A 22,492-nucleotide genomic window follows, 5' to 3' on the forward strand; every position below is an offset into this window, starting at 1 on the left:
AATTAGATGAAAATCCTAGAATTGTTTGACCTATTCAATTAGGAATCGTAAACATTATAAAGATAAGATATGAGATTACAACATCAAGATATGTTAAAACACCCAGATTCGTCCTTCAAAGACTTTAAAGTTAGCTTTAATGCACGGTTTGCGCACGCAGTTATCGTTTAATTCTCGTGCAGTTATCTTTTAATTCTCGTCAAGAGAGAAAAGAAAATTGTGTTCGAATGGTTTCCTGTTACTGAAACATCACGCTGTCAATGAGATAAGAGAGAAGTGACTACAATACAGAACTGTATCTATCATGTTTATTTGTAAGTCTTCTGCAAGATAAAACATTTAAGACGGACATATTTTATTACAAGCATTTACATAAGAAAACATAAAACTTATCTGACAATAAACAAAGCGTTGTTTATTAGCATTCAACCAAAACCCGCCAAGCTACCACCCATTGTAGACTTTAATTGAATAATAGCCCACCTTCGTCTGTTTCCCTCAGACGAGTGAGATCAGACACTGTTGTCTTCAGTGCATTTAATCGTCTTAATCTTGATAATCCGACTCAGATGTCAACATTACATATTTTTTTCTTTTGTTGTTGTGAAAATTTATGGTTGCACGTGCTGACACGTACTCACTGCGGGACCCTCTTGTGAGGTGTATACTGAATGCGTAACGGCCCAGTTGAAGCAAAAGAAATTGTTAAATTAAAGATTAGAAACTTATATAAAATAAATATATTATGCTTTGCAACTGGGTCACATGGTAACTTACTATTTATAAGTAACCAATTTAGCATTTATGTCATATGCATGTAATGTCCATTTAGATTAAACATTTTGCTGTGTTTTATCCGGTCAGTAATTTTTTATACACATCTTTATGTTTGATTGATAAGTTTCTTCAATTTTTTTAAAATCTGGACTTCAGCCCGCCCCAAAACCCTTCATTTAATAGCTATCATAGTTGTATATTATTTTGTTTGAAAATGTGCTTAAGGTTCACCATCCATCTATTCAATCATTTAAATTTTTGCTTCAATGCTTCTGATTTTTTAAAAGAAATTTAATTCATAACTAAAATGCAAACAATTTCAACATACCTTGCCGGTTAGAATTGGACAGAAATAGCATATTTACTTGAGAATTTTATACAGGATTAGGCCTTATAGTCATATATCCCCGTAGAGTTATTTCCCTTATCAGAGGGTTGATGAACCTTAAAAAAGACTTTATATAATTGAATTGCAGAAAGTGGAGAAGACTGACCCATAACATGAAATATTAAATTATATACCCAGTATAATAAAAACAAGTTAAAAATAAAGACATAATTAATCGATTCTGATTCCTCAGATGCTCAGACCCTGGAAATCCGGATTGTTATGGTAATAATCACTTTATTATTTAAACTCCTTGCATCCGAAGTAATCTAATAAACTGTTTGTGGTTCCCTAGCTATGATATATTCTTCCGTTGTAGGTCTCTCGGTGGTAAAATCTTGTAATGTTTGACTCTACAACTCAGTTTCCGTTGTTTTATAGAAAAATGATTGATGGAGCTAAGTGCTAATCAGTTTTATCATTTGTTAAATGTCCTCTGCAAGATTTGCAAATTTTTGAATTACAGAAGTAAATAAATTATTGAAGAAAAAGAAACGTAAAGAATTTTAACCTACTTGTTATACTTTGTCTGTTTTAGTGCATTTATCCCACACAAGAACATATGTGAGATTTGAAGAATCATTTTAAAATTTTGATACATGTATTTATCAGGTGCTCTTTTTTCTGTCGATCAGCTGAGCACCGGATTAAGATTAGAGATGGGTGTGATAGCTGTACAGCTGTTTTTGATAAACAGTCTAAATTCTGTAAGCTGGATTCATTAAACAAAATAATAAAAATTAAAGACTTCAGTCGCATCTAACATGAAAAAACAATTTTAAAAAATATTGAAAATCAAAATATTTTATACGTACATGTAAAATAAATTGGCGGCTGATCAGTCGGATTGAACAGGTAGGGTATAGCTGGCTACTGCTATACGAGCAGTGAACCCGGATAAGATTTAAAAAAAAAAAAAAGTTTTTTTTTCATGCTGTTCCCACTACAACGTCATTTGTACACGTCATTGCCGCATTGGGTCCCTCTTCAGATACTAGTACTTTAAGATGAACATGAGCACCAATCTATTTTTTTTTATTCCGGTTGTCAGTCGTAAGTTTTGATTACATTTTCAGTTCGACTTTTTAGGGATTTATTTTTCGATAGATATTTTTGATAAATTAGTTGAAAAAATGACAAACAAATCAAATCCGATTCAACATTAAATTGTAGAGAGGAATGGTTCGGAATACTTTATTGTTAAAATTACTAAGCACATGCATCCGACAGTATATGCATGTATATGAGAATAATTTTGTACCTCTGATGATATTTTCAAAAAGAAATATCCCTGGTTCCAAGTCGTTCCCTCTTCTTGTGAACATCTTTGGAGACCCAAAAATTCATCGCATAATTTGTACTTCCCCTAAATCTTGGCATTTAGAAATTTTAGATATATTTATTTCATACTCTTTTTTAAGAGTCAATCTGGATTCTCTATATTTTTTCATCTTCTTCTTGTTTCAAAATCTGATCAATTTGACATTCAAAGTGCATTTCACTTGGAGTGAGTGACGTAATCAATATCATAAAATAAAAAAATGTAACGTCAAATAATTCGGTTAGAAAATTAATGTGTAACATATACCATCCGAAACATCGTAAAAATCAAACGCATTAGATTTATGTCTGAGCATAGGTTAACGTGATAAATGTAGCGACAAGGGAACTTTGCTTTTAACAAAGCATAGTTATGGCACCCCTGTCGAGTTTCTGGCTGTTTTGGGGGAGATGTACATTTGTACCTGCACTGTTTCGGTACAGGATTTGTTTATTTTGCATACTTTCCTATCTCATAAAACATCCTTGACGATCCATGTTTTATCTTGATCCGTCAGAACCACACTGTTAGAGAATCCGTCCATTTAAATAGAGAAATTTATGTGCAATTGTTGTAAGTGAGTAGAAGGGAGTTAAACATAATGCTGAAATTAGAGGACATGAAAGACTTTTAGCTAGTATGACAAAAATTTTCATTTCTTTCAACATTATTCAACTTAAATTGAATGATTTCATCTCTCTCTCTCTCTCTCTCTCTCTCTCTCTCTCTCTCTCTGGCTTTTAAGTATTGTACTGGAAAAATATAAATTCACTCCAAATAAAGTTGCTAAATCGTTCTGCAATCGAAATTGGCAAAATACCATCAGCTGTTCAACGAAAGTACATGTAATTATGTAATGTTAATGTGTGACGTATCGAGGGGTAACAAGGTATAATTACGTCATGGGTGAATCAAAGCTAAACATTATTCCATCGACAGTGGAAAAAATAAAAATAGATCAGAGGTTGTCTTTTTATACTAGACAAGTGAGGCAATTATGGCCGTCTTTTTGTGATAGTCAAAGAATAACTGGTTGTTTTCTTCGCTGTACATCTGCTATTGTCATAAAACTTCTGATCTATTGAACCTGGGGCTATCATTGATCATTTCTTTGCTTTCGATCAATAGCATTGTATTTCGATTTACAAGTCTCTAGTTTTGTATCGAAACTAACGATGGAAGCCGCCAAGCACACTTGGTTTAAGCTATTCCACGTGTCTAATCCCGTATATCCACGCGAATTCCCGTGCTGAATGACATCATTGGTCATGTAGATTTAAGGCTGCTGGCCACCTTATGCACATTTGGCTATGTGATATATCTCCCTGATTTATCAGCGTTGAAAGAAATGATTAATGATGAAAAAATAAGTATTTTATTTAAAAAAAAAAATACATCGCCATTTCACATGAATCTATAAAGACCAGTTATTATCACGTTCAGATAGCTTCTGCTGCGTAGACAAGTGAACTGCAGATTATCTACTTGAGACAGACTGCAGTTTAGAGCATTGCATCAACAAGACATTTATTATTTTCCAGCAAACAACTACATTACTTACTTAACAGGGCAACAAGTAGGACTGGTTTTCCCTTCACGTCACCTTTGACGGTTTCAATCGATGTTATTTACTTTTAATCTTAATTAACTCATTTGCTGAAAAAAGTAAAAACCAATTTTGAAATATTTATGTGTGTCTAAACGTATTACTAGTATATTCAATCAATTTAAATATTCTTTTTATATATGAAAATGTTATTTTTTGGATATGGTATGTCGAAGTAGTAGTTAGAGTTTGATACGTGCACGAGCCGTAGGCGATTGCATTATGTGACAAACCCTGACTATTTTGACATAGTAGATTCAAATAATAACACTGCTATAATTATTAAGCTAATTAATAACAACTAACTGTTGTATGCATACGACAATTTAATAAATTTGTCTGCAGAAATTCAATCTAAATGAAAATTTTCTTGAACATTCTTTAATTAAGCGTTATAACAAAAAGCGTTTTAATGACTCCGAAGTACCAGTTCATGTTGCTTTGCAAGGTCGGTTATTGATTAAGTCAATATCAATGTTTTGGAAATGATATTCATTTATTTCTTGTTTTGTGTCAAATATATGAAAAGTAAGTTTATATATACTTGAAAACACATTACGTATTGTAACGGTGTATATGGCATAATCAGTAGCGCGTTGGACTGAGGTTCTTGGGATTCTGAGTTCGATATATACCATGGGTGTCAATACATTTTCTATAGAAAAGAGAGCCGTGCACTATTCCGGCATAGTATGCTTACGCTATATAAATCCTTTGTACGCTATGCGAAAATAGTTGGGTATTGATTATATAGAGACAAACTGACAGGAAGCATAATAATATTACTGAAAATGAATTTTGAAACTTTCTATATATAAACACACATGTATATTCGTGTACAAAATACTTTTTTCCTCCAATCTGAAATTATTCAGCTAGAGTGTTCCAAGGAACGTATGTGTCGCCTGCTATGGCATCATTAAAGATAAAAATAAATCTAATAGTGGTCAACTAATTATTTGCATACCAATATTGTCGTTCATATAATTACCTGCAAAGAGAAAGTAAGACTGCAACAGAAAAGTATTTGTTAAGTGTGACAATCAAATAAAAATGTGATTCTTCAACCCTAAAAGGTAAAACGAATATTTATGCCTTTTATGTATACGTATTTAATATTAACAATTCCACAGAAGAGATTTCAGTCTGTCTTGACTGAAATGTATACAATTTTATCAATGTGTGCACGCAGGTCACGTGCTATCCGCATCATTAGTGTTACATGTAGCTTGATGACGCGACTTTTATGTATACAATGCAATTTTATTCGAAGTACGACCCATTTTGGTTTACCAATCAGTGTTTAAAGTTCTGTTTCTGTATATCATATAGTTTAACAAGAGGCCCAGGGGCCACATCGCTCACCTGAGCACTATGGCTAGAAAAAAGCAGAAATCAGTTCAGTCTTGAAAAGTTGAAAAGTTTAAATATAAAAGTGGGGGGGGGGGGGGTTGGGGGGGGGGTCATGAATTGAACAAATTTGAATCTACATTATCTGAGGATGCTTCCATTTAAATTTGACCAATCATGGCTTTGCTGTTCTTGAGTTGAAGATTTTTAAAGATTTAACCTATGTATTCCTATGTAAAACTTTGATCACCCGTTGTGGCCCCAGCCGACCCCCAGGGGTCATGTTTGAACAAACTTGAATGTACACTATCTAAGAATGCTTCCATATGAATATGAATATGCATATCATGGCTTTGCTGTTTTTAAGAAATAGTTTTTTAAAAAGATTTTTACTACGTTTTCCTATGTAAAACTTTAATTCACCCATTGTGGCCCCACCCTATCCCCAGGGGTCATGATTTGAACAAATTTGAATCTACACTATCTGAGGATGCTTCCTTGTAAATACCGTAGAACGGGTATTTTCTGCGGTTGGAAATTTTTGCGATTTAACCCCTAAAAGGTTGCAAATTAATTTCTGCGTTTTCAATTTCTGCGGTTGCACTATACCGCAAAAATTTATTTACGGGGTATGATCATGCACTAAACTGTATGAATTATCAGAACGCTGTCATGTTTACGTTTTATAAATTTATTAAGACATATTGATCAAAGGTGCATGAAAACTGGTATTAAGCTATTATGCTTAATTAAACTACTATCTTTCCGTTAGTTTTTGAAAAAATATTTCAAGTACCAATTGAAATGAATTAATGCAGTGTCAGTCCACCCAAACAACAATACAAATCTTTATTCTAACAGACGTTTTATGCGATTTATTAAGATACTAGTATTTAAATATATGTAGATAATGATAATAAATGCATCCAAGCCATATTCTAAAATACATTTCTAGTTAACTGCCATCAAAATTAATTTGGTGTTTATATTTTAAGCTAAAACAAACAGTTGCATACTGAAGTACCCAAAAGTTGACGGTTAACAATCACAGGTGTCATGTGCATTGAGGCGTAACTAATCCTGTCAGTCTTATGCATTAGGTGAAATTCACGAGACAACCGAGCACATTGTGTATACAAGCAGTAATTATTGTCTCAATATAAAACATGTTTAAAAAAGAAAAGCTACCACGTGTTGTTTGCAGCTATCGGAGTTTGGACTAATAATTGCGAAATAGGTACAAGTAAAGATGTTTTTGTATCAACTTATTTAATTGATATTATTTACAGCTAGGAAGGTTTTGATTCAATATGTTTTGGACAAATCCTGACATCTAAAATCTTCGAATTTCGATGACACACAGATTTTCTCGTTAACGAGGATGTGGCCACTCATGAGTCTGCGGACGCATCGATTTTAAAAACCTTGCGTTCCAAATAATTTTGCTGTCTCCAGTACGCAAGTTCTTACGTTAATGAGAACCCTGTCAGACATACGCACCACTTATCATAAATGCATGTACAAAATATCTCGATCAATGAATATTGAAAAAAATATTTTGCGTTTGTAATTTTTGCGGATTTCTCCTATCCGCAAAATTCCGCAAAAATATGACAACAGCAGAAAATACCCGTTATACGGTATGACCAATCATGGCTTTGCTGTTCTTGAGAAGAAGATTTTTAAATATTTTTCCTATATATTCCTATGTAAAACTTTGATCGCCCATTGTGGCCCCACCCGACCCCGGGGGGTCATGATTTGAACAAACTTGAATCTACATTATCTGAGGATGCTACCATATAAATATGACCAATCATGGCTTTGCTGTTCTTGAGAATAGGATTTTTATAGATTTTTCCTATATATTCCTATGTAAAACTTTGATCACCCATTGTGGCCCCACCAGACCCCCAGGGGTCATGAGTTGAACAAATTCAAATTTACACTATCTGAGGATGCTTCCATGTAAATATGACCAATCGTGGCTTTGCTGTTCTTGAGAAGAAGATTTTTAAAGATTTTTTCCTATATATTCTTATGTAAAACTTTGATCGCCCATTGTGGCCCCACCCGACCCCCGGAGGTCATGATTTGAACAAACTTGAATCTACACCATCTGAAGATGCTTCCATGTAAATATGACCAATCATGGCTTTGCTATTCTTGAGAAGAAGATTTTTAAAGATTTTTCCTATATATTCCTATGTAAAACTTTGATCACCCATTGTGGCCCCACCCGACCCCCAGGGGTCATGATTTGAACAAACTTGAATGTACACTACCTGAGGATGCTTCCACATAAGTTTCATATTTTCAAGCACAGTGGTTCTTGAGAAGAAGATTTTTTAATGATGCCATTAATTTTTCACAAATTCTTAATGATCTCCCCTTGGAAGAAGGCGTGGCCCTTCATTTGAACAAACTTGAATCCCCTTTACCCAAGGATACTTTGTGGCAAGTTTGGTTGAAATTGGCCCAGTGGTTCTCGAGAAGAAGATGAAAATGTGAAAAGTTTACAACAACAACGACAGACAACGGACAAATTTTGATCAGAAAAGCTCACTTGAGCCTTTGGCTCAGGTGAGCTAAAAAGTACAGAACATGTAATATACCGTATAGCGGATGTAAAACTTGGCATTTTGTTTGCATAAAGGTATGCCAATAATTTTGGCGGACACGGAGTTCCATGACTTTGCTAAAGAGAGGACATCCACATTTTAGATGAATTTCAGTACGTTTAATATTCGTTTGAATACCTATTTAAAGTTACATAATGAGTCAAAATCATGTCTCTTTTAAGATAATTGTATTATATAATAAAACAAAAGATTTATGTGAAATATGAAAAAGCGAAGTTTTGACAACTCAACTGCACTGTAAAGCAGGAAAAGACTGCAAAATGTAAGTCCCGGAAAAGCAAATTTTGTAGATCTATCGCTTAGTTGTTATTGTCAATGTCAACAATGTCAAGGTCACGGGACTTATTCTTAGCGTGAAACTTGTAAACAACATTGAATTGGAGCGGTCATCCGACATTTATATCTATGGAATTGACACCATGGTAAATTCCTCAACTTTTCTGCGCATGCGTACAATAAAGAGGAAGAAGTGAAGCAATATTTTTGTGTTGGGGCAAACAAAAATTATTTTTACTTTTATTTTTCTCCATAAAAGTAGATTTTTTAGGTTCTAAAACCTGTTATTTTCTGAAACCTAATATCTTCAAGAATTTAACAAAATGTGCATGTGTTATGCAAAAATTCTACTTTTTTCAATTTTCCCCCTTTAACGTCACGGTGTCTCTTTAAGCAAGAGTTTGAGTAAAAACCAATACCAGATGAAATATATAACGTTTAACAACAGACTGATCAAAGTTATTTTTCTTGTATTCAATAGTTATAAGCATGGGTGCAAAAATTAGTGTTTAAAATTTTAGCGGGCTAAAACAAATCCGCTAAAATAAGCCAAAATTAGCACCCCACTAAAAAAATCCCTCTAAACGGTGTATGCTAGTTCTCGAAGCCCTGCGTCTCAAAATTCAAAAAACATAAGATAAATTAACAGTTCGGGGTATTTTTGAAAAGTAGTTCAAAGGTCAAGGTCAAATGGAACTTTTCACAATGTCTTATGACAAACAGTGCACATGCTAAATAGCATAGACTTCCCTCTCAAATGCTTAAAAAAGAGCTGTATGTCGGCATTATTATTTTGAAAAGTAGGTCAAAGGTCAGATTGAAAGGCCAAGAGGTTGGTAATCATGATATTTTACAAAAGCTCTAGTTTTGGTCAAATCCATACCTTTTACATTTCTCAAGATATAAGGCGTGACAGACGGACAGACAGACGCCGTGTAAAGTGATCCCTAAGTGTCGCTCTGCTCTGCAGGCGACATAAATATAAAGGCAGAAATGTACTTAATGTTGGGAATGTTTACCTATTCACAAATAAACAGAAATCTTAGTTATGAAGAAAAACCAGGTTACAGCGTCTGAGAAATTAACCAGGAAGTAATAACGGCGTGGCAGGGTGTTTGTGTATGACCGTACAGCATCAACAAAATTGCCAACACTACGGCGGTGAACATGCAATATGAGAACAGAAGCAGGGCGACCCACATCCTGTATCTTTATATTTGATTTGTGATGCAATATATGTACAAAGTCAGAATGACTTAATTGGAATATTGAGCAAGTCTGTTTTCTCTAAACATTAAACACAGTTCAACCATATTAAACAGAACACTCGCCTATGGTCAATTGATTGATTGTATATTGTTTTACGTCCCATTCGAGAATTTTTCACTCATATAGAGACGTCACCATATACCGGTGAAGGGCTTCAAATTTTGACCTTTACTCGGCACTCAGGGCCATTGAGCAGTGAGGGATCTTTATCGTGCCAACGCCTGCCGTGACACGGGGCCTCGGTTTTTAAGGTCTCATCCGAAAGACCCGCAACTTTCACTCCAAAGTGCCGAGCGCATGGCGAAGGAACAGTTGCTACCTATTTTTTATCGACTTAGGTCTGTCGCGGCCGAGATTCGAACTCACGACCTCCCGATCACGGAGCGAGCGCTCTACCGACTGAGCTACCGTGAACGGTACCTATGGTCAAAACACTATATGAAATTTTTAAGAACCGTGAAAAATATCAATGAAAATAAGAATCGTCATTGTTTATATAATAGACTGTAACGCACAAAAGTACTATTATCATGGGAATACAAAACCAAACTATTTTTTGTCCTCCAATCAACTCCTCAATCGCTAGACTGCTTTTTGATTATTCATTACCAAATAATAGTCATTCGGAATAGCCTTTGGTTGAAACGAATCAAGAAGTATAATAATGCCGTGTACCTGATGTAATCATTTCCCCCATGCAATTCAACGGTGGACAAGCTTGAATCACGCAACGTTATGTGTGTAGGGAGTTTACTCGTATTCTTGTTATATAGAGGTTTAGCGATATATATTTTATGTATTATTGCTTCTTCAGATAGTTGGTGAACTCAGCTCAACCTGAGTGTTCTATTAATGGCATGTTATATGCCCACAGTACAAGGAAAAAGAGGACGACTTTTGTACGACATCTGACAGAAAAATGGCTTCCCGTAATCTAATTGTCTATCTGTAATTGCGTTCATCGAGTGAAGGCATCCAGAATGCTTTTTTCTTGTTACTCTGAGGGATGTCATAATTGTCGAGGAATGGATTTTGAAATGCTGTGATGACACATTCGCCAAAAGCTTCTGAAGATCAAGAGGATATTCCGCATAACGCTTATCGCGCGGTTTGCACGTGATGCACTTTTTCGAGGAGACCTTACATTGTAATTTTACGATCTAGAAGTTTAGCGAACCTCCCTAAGATAATTTTTATATATAATAGCATAACAGGATATATGCAACATTCACTACTTTTCCATCAACAATCGATTAGACATTCATGAAACAAAAATGTATGTGAAGCTATTTTGAATTCTGTTTTGGCGTCGTTGTTTTTGAGAAGGTATTATAACCATATGGAAGACAAATACTGTAAGAGGCTAGCAATGGTGCCCACACCCATTGTTCTCGCGGACTTTCATATATTCAAGATGAAAGAACGAACATGGCACGATTTTAGTTTGAAGACTTTTAGTACTCTAGCCAGTGTCTCTCATCAATCGTAGGGAAAAATATTTCTCAATTATTTTCATTCATCAATTACAAAACACAGTGTATTGAAGTGAACGATTTTGGAGGTGTGCATCGATAAATTATTTAGGACACGAGGGAGTTGTTTGCTCTTTATCGGCATTTTGCAGGCATTGATGTTTTATTTGCATACAACAGTTCAATCTCTTTTGTCGATTGAATTAATTACTACTGCTTCAAATTTGATAATCGAAGCTAAAATATACATCAGCCATTGATTCATGCTTGTAGAAGATTTAATGTAACATTGTTTTCACTGTCAGAGCGTTTTATTTGAAGTTTTTGATTTTGATGTGTTGCCATGGTTACTAAAAATAGAAATTTTTGTGAAATTCCTTCAAAATGCTACTCCTTCAGTTTAATTTTGATTTCAATATAAATGGGTACGCACAGGTAAGTAGAGTACACTAAGAGATAATTTTGTATATTTTTTTTTTATTTGACGAACGGCGTTGCCATGATTACTAATAGAAATTTCTGTGATTTCTGACATTTCTGATTTCTTTTCTTTTTTTTTCAGAAAGCTACTTTTCCTTCAGTTTTGATTTGAATCGATTGAAACTTTATTTCTACACAAGTAGACTATACTCAGACACATAACTGTGTTTACGAGTTTTTAATTTCGATGAATGGTGTCACCATGGTTACTAAAAATAGGAATTTCAAAGAATTTCTATCAAAATGCTACCCATCCTACAGTTCTGGTCCGATTTTATTAAACGTAGTACACAAGTGGACTTCACTTAGATACACACAATCCTTTTTATCGGTTTTCAATTGAACAATCGGTGTTGACATTGTAACTAAAAATAGAACTACAGTCTCGTCAGGGGATTCTGGTTTCCAGATTGTAAATCTGCCTATAAGCTTACTGGATTGAATTAACCAATGTCCTTTAAGCCCAATGTCATTGATACGAAATGGTGATATAGAAATAAGATATCTGTAGGACGTTTATTCTCATTTTACACTTGCAGTATATAAATAAAAGCAAATGCATTATACGTGTATATAGTTCCGCTGTTAAAAAATCTTATGTGTCGCACACGTCAATAGTATTTTTAGACCAACTCTCTGCTCATCGGAGTTAATGTAGAAAGATGAGCGTCTGGTTGAACGAGATTACAAATTACGGTACTCAGATAGGTTATAGTTGTTTCCCGCCCCGCCATTGAGTTTTCACGTGTGACAACTTAGTAGCAGGGGAGGGAACCAGACTATAAAGTTAGACAGTATGATATCAACGTTTTCTTACATCAGTTGGTGTCAGATTTATTCGAACTCTGTTTAATTCTGACCATCGTTTAAGGTCCAACAACTTCATAGATACAATGATAAATTTTCAATTTTAATTTAATTTAAATTTTGGAATTATTTTTTATGTTAGTGTCATGAAAATCTGCAGCAGTTGTGGAGTTTATAAATTCGTAAAAATTATTAATTTGATTCCGTCTTTAATACTGTGTCAGTACTTTTATTCTCAACTTGACGCTAAATGGTATCATCTTTTCCTATTCTGTGATCAATTATAAAACTTAAATTGAAAATGTGGTGCGGCATCAGCGATTTCAGACTCGTATTTATCAAATCTTGCATAAATCTACACATATATACATGTACTATGCATAGTAAAACCGCGGTAAAAATGGCCACGTCATAATGATTATTTTAACATTAACGTTGATCGTTAAAATCCTTTAATGAAAAAATAGCTTTGTTCATGTGAAGTGTATTTACCCAAAATGCAAATCAAAAAGATTAGAAATTGACTTGTAGAGGAACAATTTCCCTTATCAAATTTATCGAAGCTTTCCTCTAGAGCACAGAGGAATAGTCTTGGTGTTTTACACGAAATATCAGCAATTCTCTTATTTCAATGTCTTTTGCAGGCTATGGTCACAGCACCCCTCAGACCGACAGCGGGAAAATCTTCTGTATGTGGTATGCTCTCGTGGGGATTCCTCTTTGTCTCATCATGTTCCAAAGTGTCGGTGAACGTCTCAACACATTTGTGACGTTTCTTCTCAAACAAATCAAAAAATGCTTCAGGAGAAAAAATTGTGAAGTTTCGCAGACAAACCTAATTATGGTAGCCTGTATTTTGTCCTGTTTATTTTTGACCGTGGGGGCGGTTGTTTTTACCTACTACGAAGACTGGTCGTATTTAGACGCCTTCTACTATTGTTTTATCACGCTGACCACCATTGGATTCGGTGATTACGTGGCATTACAGAGCAACAATGCGCTGCAGGACAATCCACAATATGTGACTTTTAGTTTGATATTCATTCTCTTTGGATTAACGGTCATCTCTGCAGCAATGAACCTTTTAGTATTAAGATTTTTAACGATGAATACCGAAGACGAACAAAGGGACGAGTTAGAAGCAGCTGCGGCTGCGCAGACTGCAGTACGATTGGAAGGTGACGTCATAACTTCCAATGGCAATGTTGTATCAGGTGCTCAAGAAAATCCAGAATTAAATGACGTTACGTCCGTGTGCTCATGTTCATGCTACAATCTGCGGAAGAATAAAAACCGATACACAGTTACTCGGCTTCCAGGGAAAATTTCGCATCTTTTACCGATGCACAGTGTCAGTTCTGGCAAAGACGATAACTTTATGTCAGACGTCGAGTCCAATTCAGTCTTACATTTTCAACATATTAATTCAAAAAGGGCATCGGTATAAATTTACATTTGAAGACTTCATATCACAAAAATTGAGTGGGGAATTATTTAATATATATTTTTACACTGGTACTGAAATGTGTGCGAAAATTATCCAGTTATCGTTATCATATCATGTAACCATTCAGCCAGATTCTATTTTTGCATTCTTAGTATGTTGACCTTCTTAATTATATCCTAGAATGTATACAGAGAATTGCTGACGCTTTGGGAGACGGTTGCGATTGCGTACATAACACGGTGACGTGTAAATATTTATGGACAAACGTGTATTGCTCTATATTTACCAGTATCTTATTAAATTAACGGCCATCACCATGATTTCTATTTTTAAACATAAATTGTCTTTGACCTGTCGGGATATATAAATATTACACAAACTATAGTGAAGAGATCATTGAATTGTAGTTAATGCGTTGTCAAAACTCAAGGGATACATATATGTATTTGAATATCTTTCTATACAGTAAAAATTAAAAAAAAAAAAGACAAAACGCTTCTAAAAACTTTAACAATTTGAGGAAAAAATAAACTGAAACTGTGTTGATCTCTCCTGTAACTCACTGCGGATTTTGGGAATGAAATTATGTTCGTGAAATATCCCCCTTTAGAATTTAATCTGACTTCCTGGTTTAGATGTTTAAAGAAAATGCCAGAATTAAAATAGGTTTTAATAGCTGTTTTCAAAAAACGAAATATACGTAGCTTTCACGTTTGTTTCAAAATTTTGTTTCCATTTACCTTTTGCAAGTTTTTGCTTCACTGTTTATGAACACTTTTTTCTCCATTTTATAATACTCCACGTTTCGTTGTTATTTTATATATTGCAATATTCTTTACTGGTCGTTATGAATGGTGGGAGTTGATGAATTGTTACAGCAATAAGAGTATGTGTGCGATAGCAAGCCGGAATTGAATGACTGAAACGTTTTTTTTTCTGTATGTTCTTGTTAAATTAGTGAAAAGTAGAACCGTTAACTGTGTTAATGACATTAAGAGAAGGCTAATTAATGATATTTTGTAACAACGCCCTATGTATCAAATATATTCTTAAATTTAGATAGTATGAAAAGTTTCTTATATCAAAGGGACATATGACGGTGATTTTTTTTTTTTTTTTTTTTTGGTCTCTGATCATTTCTTCGATCCATTGATATTATGATATCCTGTATCTTTTGAACTGGGTATTCGCTGGTATGTTGTTTCTAATTTCATTGTGACATATGGCATCCAAATGTTGCAGACTAAGAATATCAAAGAAGAAAACAAGTGAGATGGGTAAACACTGTTCATAAATAATACTTTATGTCCATATCTTCATGAAGGATATGGTGATAGTTTCAATATACTGATAGTTTATGTTCAATATGTCGGCCATTTCTTCTTTCAACTTTGATAAGAAGAACCAGGCACTGTAGGTAATGATTCAATTCTTGACTAAAATCGTTACGGGGTAAAGAATTTTTAATACTTGGTTTAGAATAAACATTTTTATAATCAAAATATAAGCAGAATTTCTTTTTGGGAAGGGTTTGTATTTCTCGTATATGTTTTTTTTTCAATTATCTGAGAATGCTCCGTGTTCAAGACTGCATGACTCATTAAAGGTAAATATGCAGTACAATTTTGTGCATTTTATCTATATAGATAATTATCAAATAATTCACTCACTTATTTAATTTTTTTCCAAGAAAACCTTTGTTTTATAATATTAACGTAGGAAGAATAATATTGCCCTTTACAAAAATTTAGATTTTTTCAAATTAAATTTGTGTATATGACAATTTAAATGGAAAAATTCTAAATATTTGTAGAAGACAATGTGGATGCTGAATATTGCATCATATTTTTTTTTTTTTTTTGACCTTGTACTGGTAGTGCGTAACTTTCAAGTTATGAAAAATGTTATTAATAATTTTGTCTGTGATTTTTATTTATTGTTAGATTAACCTCTTTTCCTAAGCAGGATTTTGAAATGTGTCCTTCTTCCATAACCATAACATGTGTGAACAAGGGCTGAACTTTTTCATATTTTTTGAAATCAAATAAATTTTTATACAAAGTTGCTGAACATGTTCACTGTCTTTTTAATTACTTTTTAATAAATAAGAACATGATTAAGGTATATCAATGTGGTACTAAGCAAGATTCTAGATCGTTCTCAACCGGAGAGATGAATTGGATGTAGGTAAGTTCAGCAGTTTTGATGTAGAATCTTGTAATCTTGATTTTCTGAATTAATGTACATTTTTTTCCATTTCACAATAATCATTGGACGTGGACAGCTGGTTACAAGTTCATGATCATTTCTCAGTCATACGCCTGGTTCGGACGGTCAGATAATACTTGCCCCGGTCACCGTGAACCAGATCAATAGTGCTGTGACACATATGAAAATGGTCAATACTTCATTTATCCGGACAAAAAGGCATCAGAACTGAGTATTTTCTTAAAATAAGAATCGGCTTTGAAGGGCTTTACGATATTTTAATGACTTTGCAGATAATATTCAAACACCAAAAGAGTTCTGGTTATTTATTGTAACATTTGAACAGTTTTCTTGTTATATGTTTGTACACGAATGCAAGATTAAGAATTCGGATAATAGTTTTGAAAATAAGTTTACCAGAATAATTTTTTCTAAACATTTATGTTGCTTTATATTTTTCATCACAATTAAGTGATCACGAACATGATCAAGATTTACAATTCATTTGTCAATTTAAGCTGCAGACTTTTATTTAATTGGTCTGAATTTTAAAAAACGGTATGGAGAGGGTGTACGAATACTTTCGTCAATTTCAGGCCAAGCAGTTAAAACCAGTTGTGATCAATGTACTGCAGAGGCTGTGTAAAAATATGTTCAATTTGAGTGACAGATTAAAATATTTTGTCTGCAGCTTTCATCGTGACATACTCTTTTCTTTTGTATGCTGGGAACTTTAACTTTCTGGTCGCCCATCCCAAATTTTAAAAGCAGTGATTGAGATAGATTTCAAGCTATCGATCTATGTAAAGTTTTTGAATCTTCGATGCGACGAGGTTAAACTTCTTGTTTATGATTCTATTTACGGTTTCTCATCATCTATCGCCATCTGATGCCTGAGCCGACTAAATTGTATTCAATATATTTTGCTCCTGGTATCATAAATGGCAAAGAAGATTGATTCTTTTATTCAAATTTCTTTCGAATCAACAACACTGTGTGTAAATGGAGACCTGGATTTGACATTCTTTGAGAAAGTTTATACTGAGGTCAAATCTACATATCATTATCTTCATAATGAATATTCAGCGTTTATGATTGTTTACCACCCTAAACAATATATTCGGGTTCGCATTAATTAGAAGGTACAACGTCAAATCGGTGAAATTTAGATTAGTTTCTTGGAATTTTTTGAGCGTTTTATGATCAGTTAAAAATCAATTCAATCGTAGAGATATGTTTTCTTGCAGCTTATTTTCTGTTGTTTCAAGAAAAAAGGTTAAATATCAGTTAAATATGTGTTTGAAATTTTTTCCCCTTGATCTCGCTGGCCTTCGCGGACCTTCCATTAACGAGCGCGACATCCTAATTTTATCTTAGCAGTTGGAAAAAACAATACCAAGTCATTTGAATTTTTGCATGGAAAAAGACAATTGCAGACGTGAATTGGACACAAAAATCGATAGTGTGAACTGTCCAATCGATGGCGACGGCGGAAGCAGGGACAATGTTACAAGGTGACGATGGCGGGCCGTCGATATTCTTCTGTATTAGCAGGAGGAAAAGCTCGTCTCAAATTTCTTCCTAGTCTGACAAGCTTATGGAGAGACAAACTCCTTCTGAAATAGGTTCATCATTTGCCCGAGGTTGGACTTGATTGCAAAGCAAGTTAAACCCCCGTCATCAGGTGTTTGAATACTGAACACATATGTCCTTTTATTAAACCAACTGTTAATCGAACTTTCAAATAAATTTAGATTTGGGAGATTTGAAATAACTTTTTAAAATTCTTTTATTCATAAAAGCTCTCTTTTTATTATTTATCATCGGCAGAATGATACACAAACACCTCAATCAAGAATTTAACAAGAGGCACATTAGCCACAACATCCACCTGAGTAACATTCGCACTACTGTCCATAAGATTTTCTCCTCTCTTTATTCGTATGAAAAATGTTGACCTTTTTTTAACACCCCTTCCCCCCATCCTAGCCTCGGCGACTGTATTTTGAACAAACGTCAATCTGCACTAACTGAAGATACAGCAGTATACTTGCACATTCAGGCGACTGATCGTGAAAATTTGAAAAGTTTGAAAATTTTACGACAGATAACAAATGTCGATCAGTAAAGCTCACTTCAGCCTCTGGCTCAGGTGAGCTAAATAATGGATTAATGGCGTAAACCCCAAATATCAATAATTTCTAAGTGCCAGGTTATGCACACTTTTCTCTTGATTACACGTGCCCTTGGAAGAGGGTGTTAACCTTTATTTGAACAAATTTGAATTCCCTTTACCCCCCCCCCCCCCAAAAAAAAATATTATGTTCCAAGTTTGGTTCAAATTGGCCCAGTTGTTCTGGAGAAGAAGGTGAAAATGTAATCAACGACAATGACGACAGACTTTCGATCAGAAAAGCTCAATTAAGCCTTCGGCTCAAGTTAGCTAAAAATGGATTAATGGTGTAAACCCCAAACATAGATATTTTCTAGGTGCCAGGGTATGCACACAGTAGCATACCAGGCATTCATTTGTATTAGCTTTGTCTGACTTTAAGTGGACCTCCACTGACATTAGTCGCTGATCTACATGCCTTATTTCCCCCCTCCTCAACCATTATGTCCATCATGTACAGCTGGGGTTCATTGTCAATGTTGTTTTCCCCTTCGGAATTGCCAACTATACTAGTGCTGAAACTTGACATGACTGTGTAGCACTTAATTTATTACACTATTAGTGTGAGATGGGTTTGTTACTTCTATTACTATCACAAATTCTAAATATTGTCCATCTCGTACCCATCGATGTTTGGCATTTTCAGAGTCGAATTTCAAAAAGTTATCTCAACAACTGTTTAACTGTTCGGTTTATCCATTTCATTTTTTTATTCAACTTTTGTCAATTTAGTTTGTTTGTGATCCTCTAATATCACCTACATGTATTAACATCATAATTCATTAATAACTCTGACCTAAATATCCGTCCATTGAGATTCTGTAAACGAACCTTACGCGTGCGTTTGGTAGAGGACTTAACACGTGTCTGCAAGTTTCCCTTTACACTCTCTCCAAATTCAGTGATCTCATGCTCCAAAACCCTTTACAACCTCTCAAAGAACACGATGAAACAATTGATTCCCTTCTCGATTATTTGGCATTATTTCTCATTACTAACGCTCTCAGAAAAACTCCACTATTAATAGATTTTTACTTTGGTTTAACAATCCCCTACAAACGATGATAATTAATCGTAGGGGATCGCACTCGAGCTTTGGAGAGCAGTAAACGTGCTTCTTGTGAAGCTAATCACTCTTTTACATGTTTCTAAAGTGTCAGCCCTCGAGTCTTCTCGTAAAGTTCTTCACAGTTTGTTATCTTCTTGTGCTATATAATTCAGAGAATATAACTTTTTTTCTCCTCGGTAATATTTTCTACATTCTCTTTTAAGTAATAAACTTCAAATCTCTCATTTTTCCATTTTTCAAGTTAGGTAGATATTTAAAAAATGTGTCGTCATCCTCTTTATTAAATTCAGCTACGCAAGTTAATCATTTTCCTACAAAACACTTTAATTATTTTGCAATCTTTTTAGGGAGGATCATTTTATTTTGAAGGAACTATATGTTTGTGATGTCCGAGACCTTATTAAGATTATATATATATATATATATATATATATATATATATATATATATATATATATATATATATATATATATATATATATATATATATATTCGATTAAGGAGGATTCATTTTTTCATGTGTGTCCGACCATACTTTATATTTTATCACCAATTCTGATCATACATGTATTGATGCATATTGGAAAAAACAATGAACGAGAGGCAGGCCACAGAAAACACAACTGAACAAAGTTATACATAGTAGTACATGTTCTAGTAATATCATGCCCAGGTTAAATCTTGCAAACTGTTCGGTGTTGGATAATCAAGTTTGTTAGATGGTCTTTGCTGATAAGAAAGTAGACGTACATAGCCTGTTAGTACATGTACAATGTATACGTCATGACGATGTCTAAGATCCTGCATCTGTATCACAAGGAATTTAAACCATTACATTTAGAGCCACTGCTGGACCTTGTTGGAAATGCCAGGTTTAAAGGAACAAACTGCACATACATGTACAATGTATCACTTCAATTTACCGTTCCCGATGTGCACTTTGCTCTTTATTGACAGTGACCTTATCCCAACTGCTATGAAATAAATATAAACTTTATTGGAGAATTATTTTTAAAATATATTTTCAAGCATTTCTCCACAAGGACATTAAGTTTATAGATTATCTGGCTCAGTTTTTTATTCATATGTCGACTTGATATATCCCGGTGAACTCGAAATAAAAGATATCGTAGAATCTGCCACATCTGTTTAACATTTGAATGTTTTACCGACTAGAGACGTTAATAGCAAACTAACAATTAAAGCATATGACGAACGGGACGACTTCAACTTTTCCATCGTCAGCCTCCTGTATATTTATATAGTAGAAATTTTTCACTATCACCTTCTTGTGGTGTTTATGTCTCCAACTGCTTCGTTACGCAAGAACATGTTCCGAGTATGATAAATTTTAACTGAGGCAGGCTACTGACAAATAAATTGATGTTCCAGGGCTTTCTACAATCTCGTATAAAATCAGTATTTTGCAAATTTCATGGTGGGAACGATACTTGTTTGCAAATACAACCTATCCTTGGGTTATTTTTGCTGATATGTTTCATTCCAATTGTTTGGCCATTGTTTTTATACTACACGTAATTTTGACTACGGATCACTCCGTTTACTTGATCAATACACAGGCCTCACGTGTCCGGTGAACAGGGGATGCTTTCTCCTCCTAGGCCTCTGATCCCACCTCTTTAGTTTCCAGAGGTTCTAGTTTTGCCTTGTTCACGTTATGTATTGTTTAAAGGATTTGTGAGACTGGTCATAGATTGTTACCTTCACCTTTTCATTACATATCTTGCTTGGCTTATTTTATTCAATATGCATTTGATAAAAAGATCAAATTAACACACATACAGGTAATAAGTAAAATCAGATTATCTTATACAAATATATTAAATTAACAAACAGTTAAAGATCACCGACTCTGCATACAAGCACTCTGAATTGATATTAAAAAGATGCTGGGGTTCCTCATTGACAATATCTATGTGGTCTTAGGAAACCAGGTCTCCCAACCATCTGTTGGAATTCCAATTGGCACTAATTGTGCCCTTTTATTAGCCGACCTGTTTTTATATTCTTATGAAGCAGAATTTATTCAAAAACTTCTACATAAGAAGAAACCCTTGTTGTGACCTTCTACTTGACATTAAAATATATCGACGACGTTTTATCAATTAACAATAGTTACTTTCATTTATATGTCGATTCGATATATCTCAGTTTATGTTGAAATTAAGTTAATAAGTTGAAATTAAAGACACTACAAAGTCTACCACCCCTGCTTCACATTTGGATGTTTTACTGACCACAGACGATAATGGCCAACTAATAACTAAACTGTATGACAAACGGGATGGCTTCAGTTTTTCCATCGTCAACTTTCCTTATTTATATAGTGATATTCCAACATCACCTGCATATGGTGTTATGTCTTCCAACTGATTCGACACGCAGAGCACGCTCAGAGTACAATCAATTTTAAATTGAGGCAAGCTACTGAAAAATAAGTTGTAACAAAATAATTGTTACAAAGATTTCAAAAACCAGTTTAAAGTCAGCTTTTCACAAATTCTACGGTCGTTATAATGACCTTGTTTGTAAAAACCACCTATCGTTTGATCTTATTTTGTCTGAAATGTTTGAAACCATTTCTTGGGTCACTGCTTTTATACTTAATTTTATTACGGAATACTCCGAATACCTGATCAATACATAGGGCTTCCAGCGGTTGTGACCCGTCAACAGGATGCTTACTCCTCCTAGGCACCTGATCCCACCTCTGTTGTTTCCAGGGGTCCGTGTTTTGCCCTGTTTACGATTTGCTTTGTTTACCGAATGTATAAGATTGATCACCGTTACCTTCACATTTTACATAAACTAAGTTAACTTAAACAGTACACACTATATTGTTAATCTGGTTTTTTCTACGATGTGGCAGGCAAGAACAGCAGTTGTAAACATCTCGATTTTCATATAACGCATTTATTTATAATCAATTTGCTCGCGGCAAATAAGATATAGAACATTATTTGTCATTTTGAACGAACATATCACAAAAACATATAAATAAGAATTCCTCGTCAATTTTAAAGCTTCTAAACAACTATTGTTTGTCTAAAACTTAAATCATATATGCCTTTATTAAAATGGCGTTTATTATACACCCCGCTTGAGAAGTGGGGATCAGTGTCCGTCCCTTGGTTCTTCCGTCTGTGCATCCCTCCGTCCGTTACACTTGGGGGTAGCTATTCCTCC

The 22,492-nt window shown here is 34.3% G+C and overlaps 1 protein-coding gene across 1 annotated transcript in view; it reads left to right on the forward strand.

Moving 5' to 3' along the window:
* Positions 1–15,905, forward strand: part of LOC133189990 (two pore potassium channel protein sup-9-like) — a 33,559-nt gene extending 17,654 nt beyond the window's left edge. The window contains exon 3 of the mRNA XM_061325447.1: positions 13,033–15,905. Within this exon, the coding sequence (XP_061181431.1) occupies positions 13,033–13,835 (803 nt within the window). The 3' untranslated portion in view covers positions 13,836–15,905. The remainder of the gene's footprint in view (positions 1–13,032) is intronic.
* Positions 15,906–22,492: the final 6,587 nt, after the last annotated feature.

Source organism: Saccostrea echinata, unplaced genomic scaffold (assembly GCF_033153115.1).
Source record: "Saccostrea echinata isolate AGI-Se365-2 ecotype Australia unplaced genomic scaffold, CSIRO_AGI_Sech_v1 ptg000020l, whole genome shotgun sequence".
NCBI classification, from domain to species: Eukaryota; Metazoa; Mollusca; class Bivalvia; order Ostreida; family Ostreidae; genus Saccostrea; species Saccostrea echinata.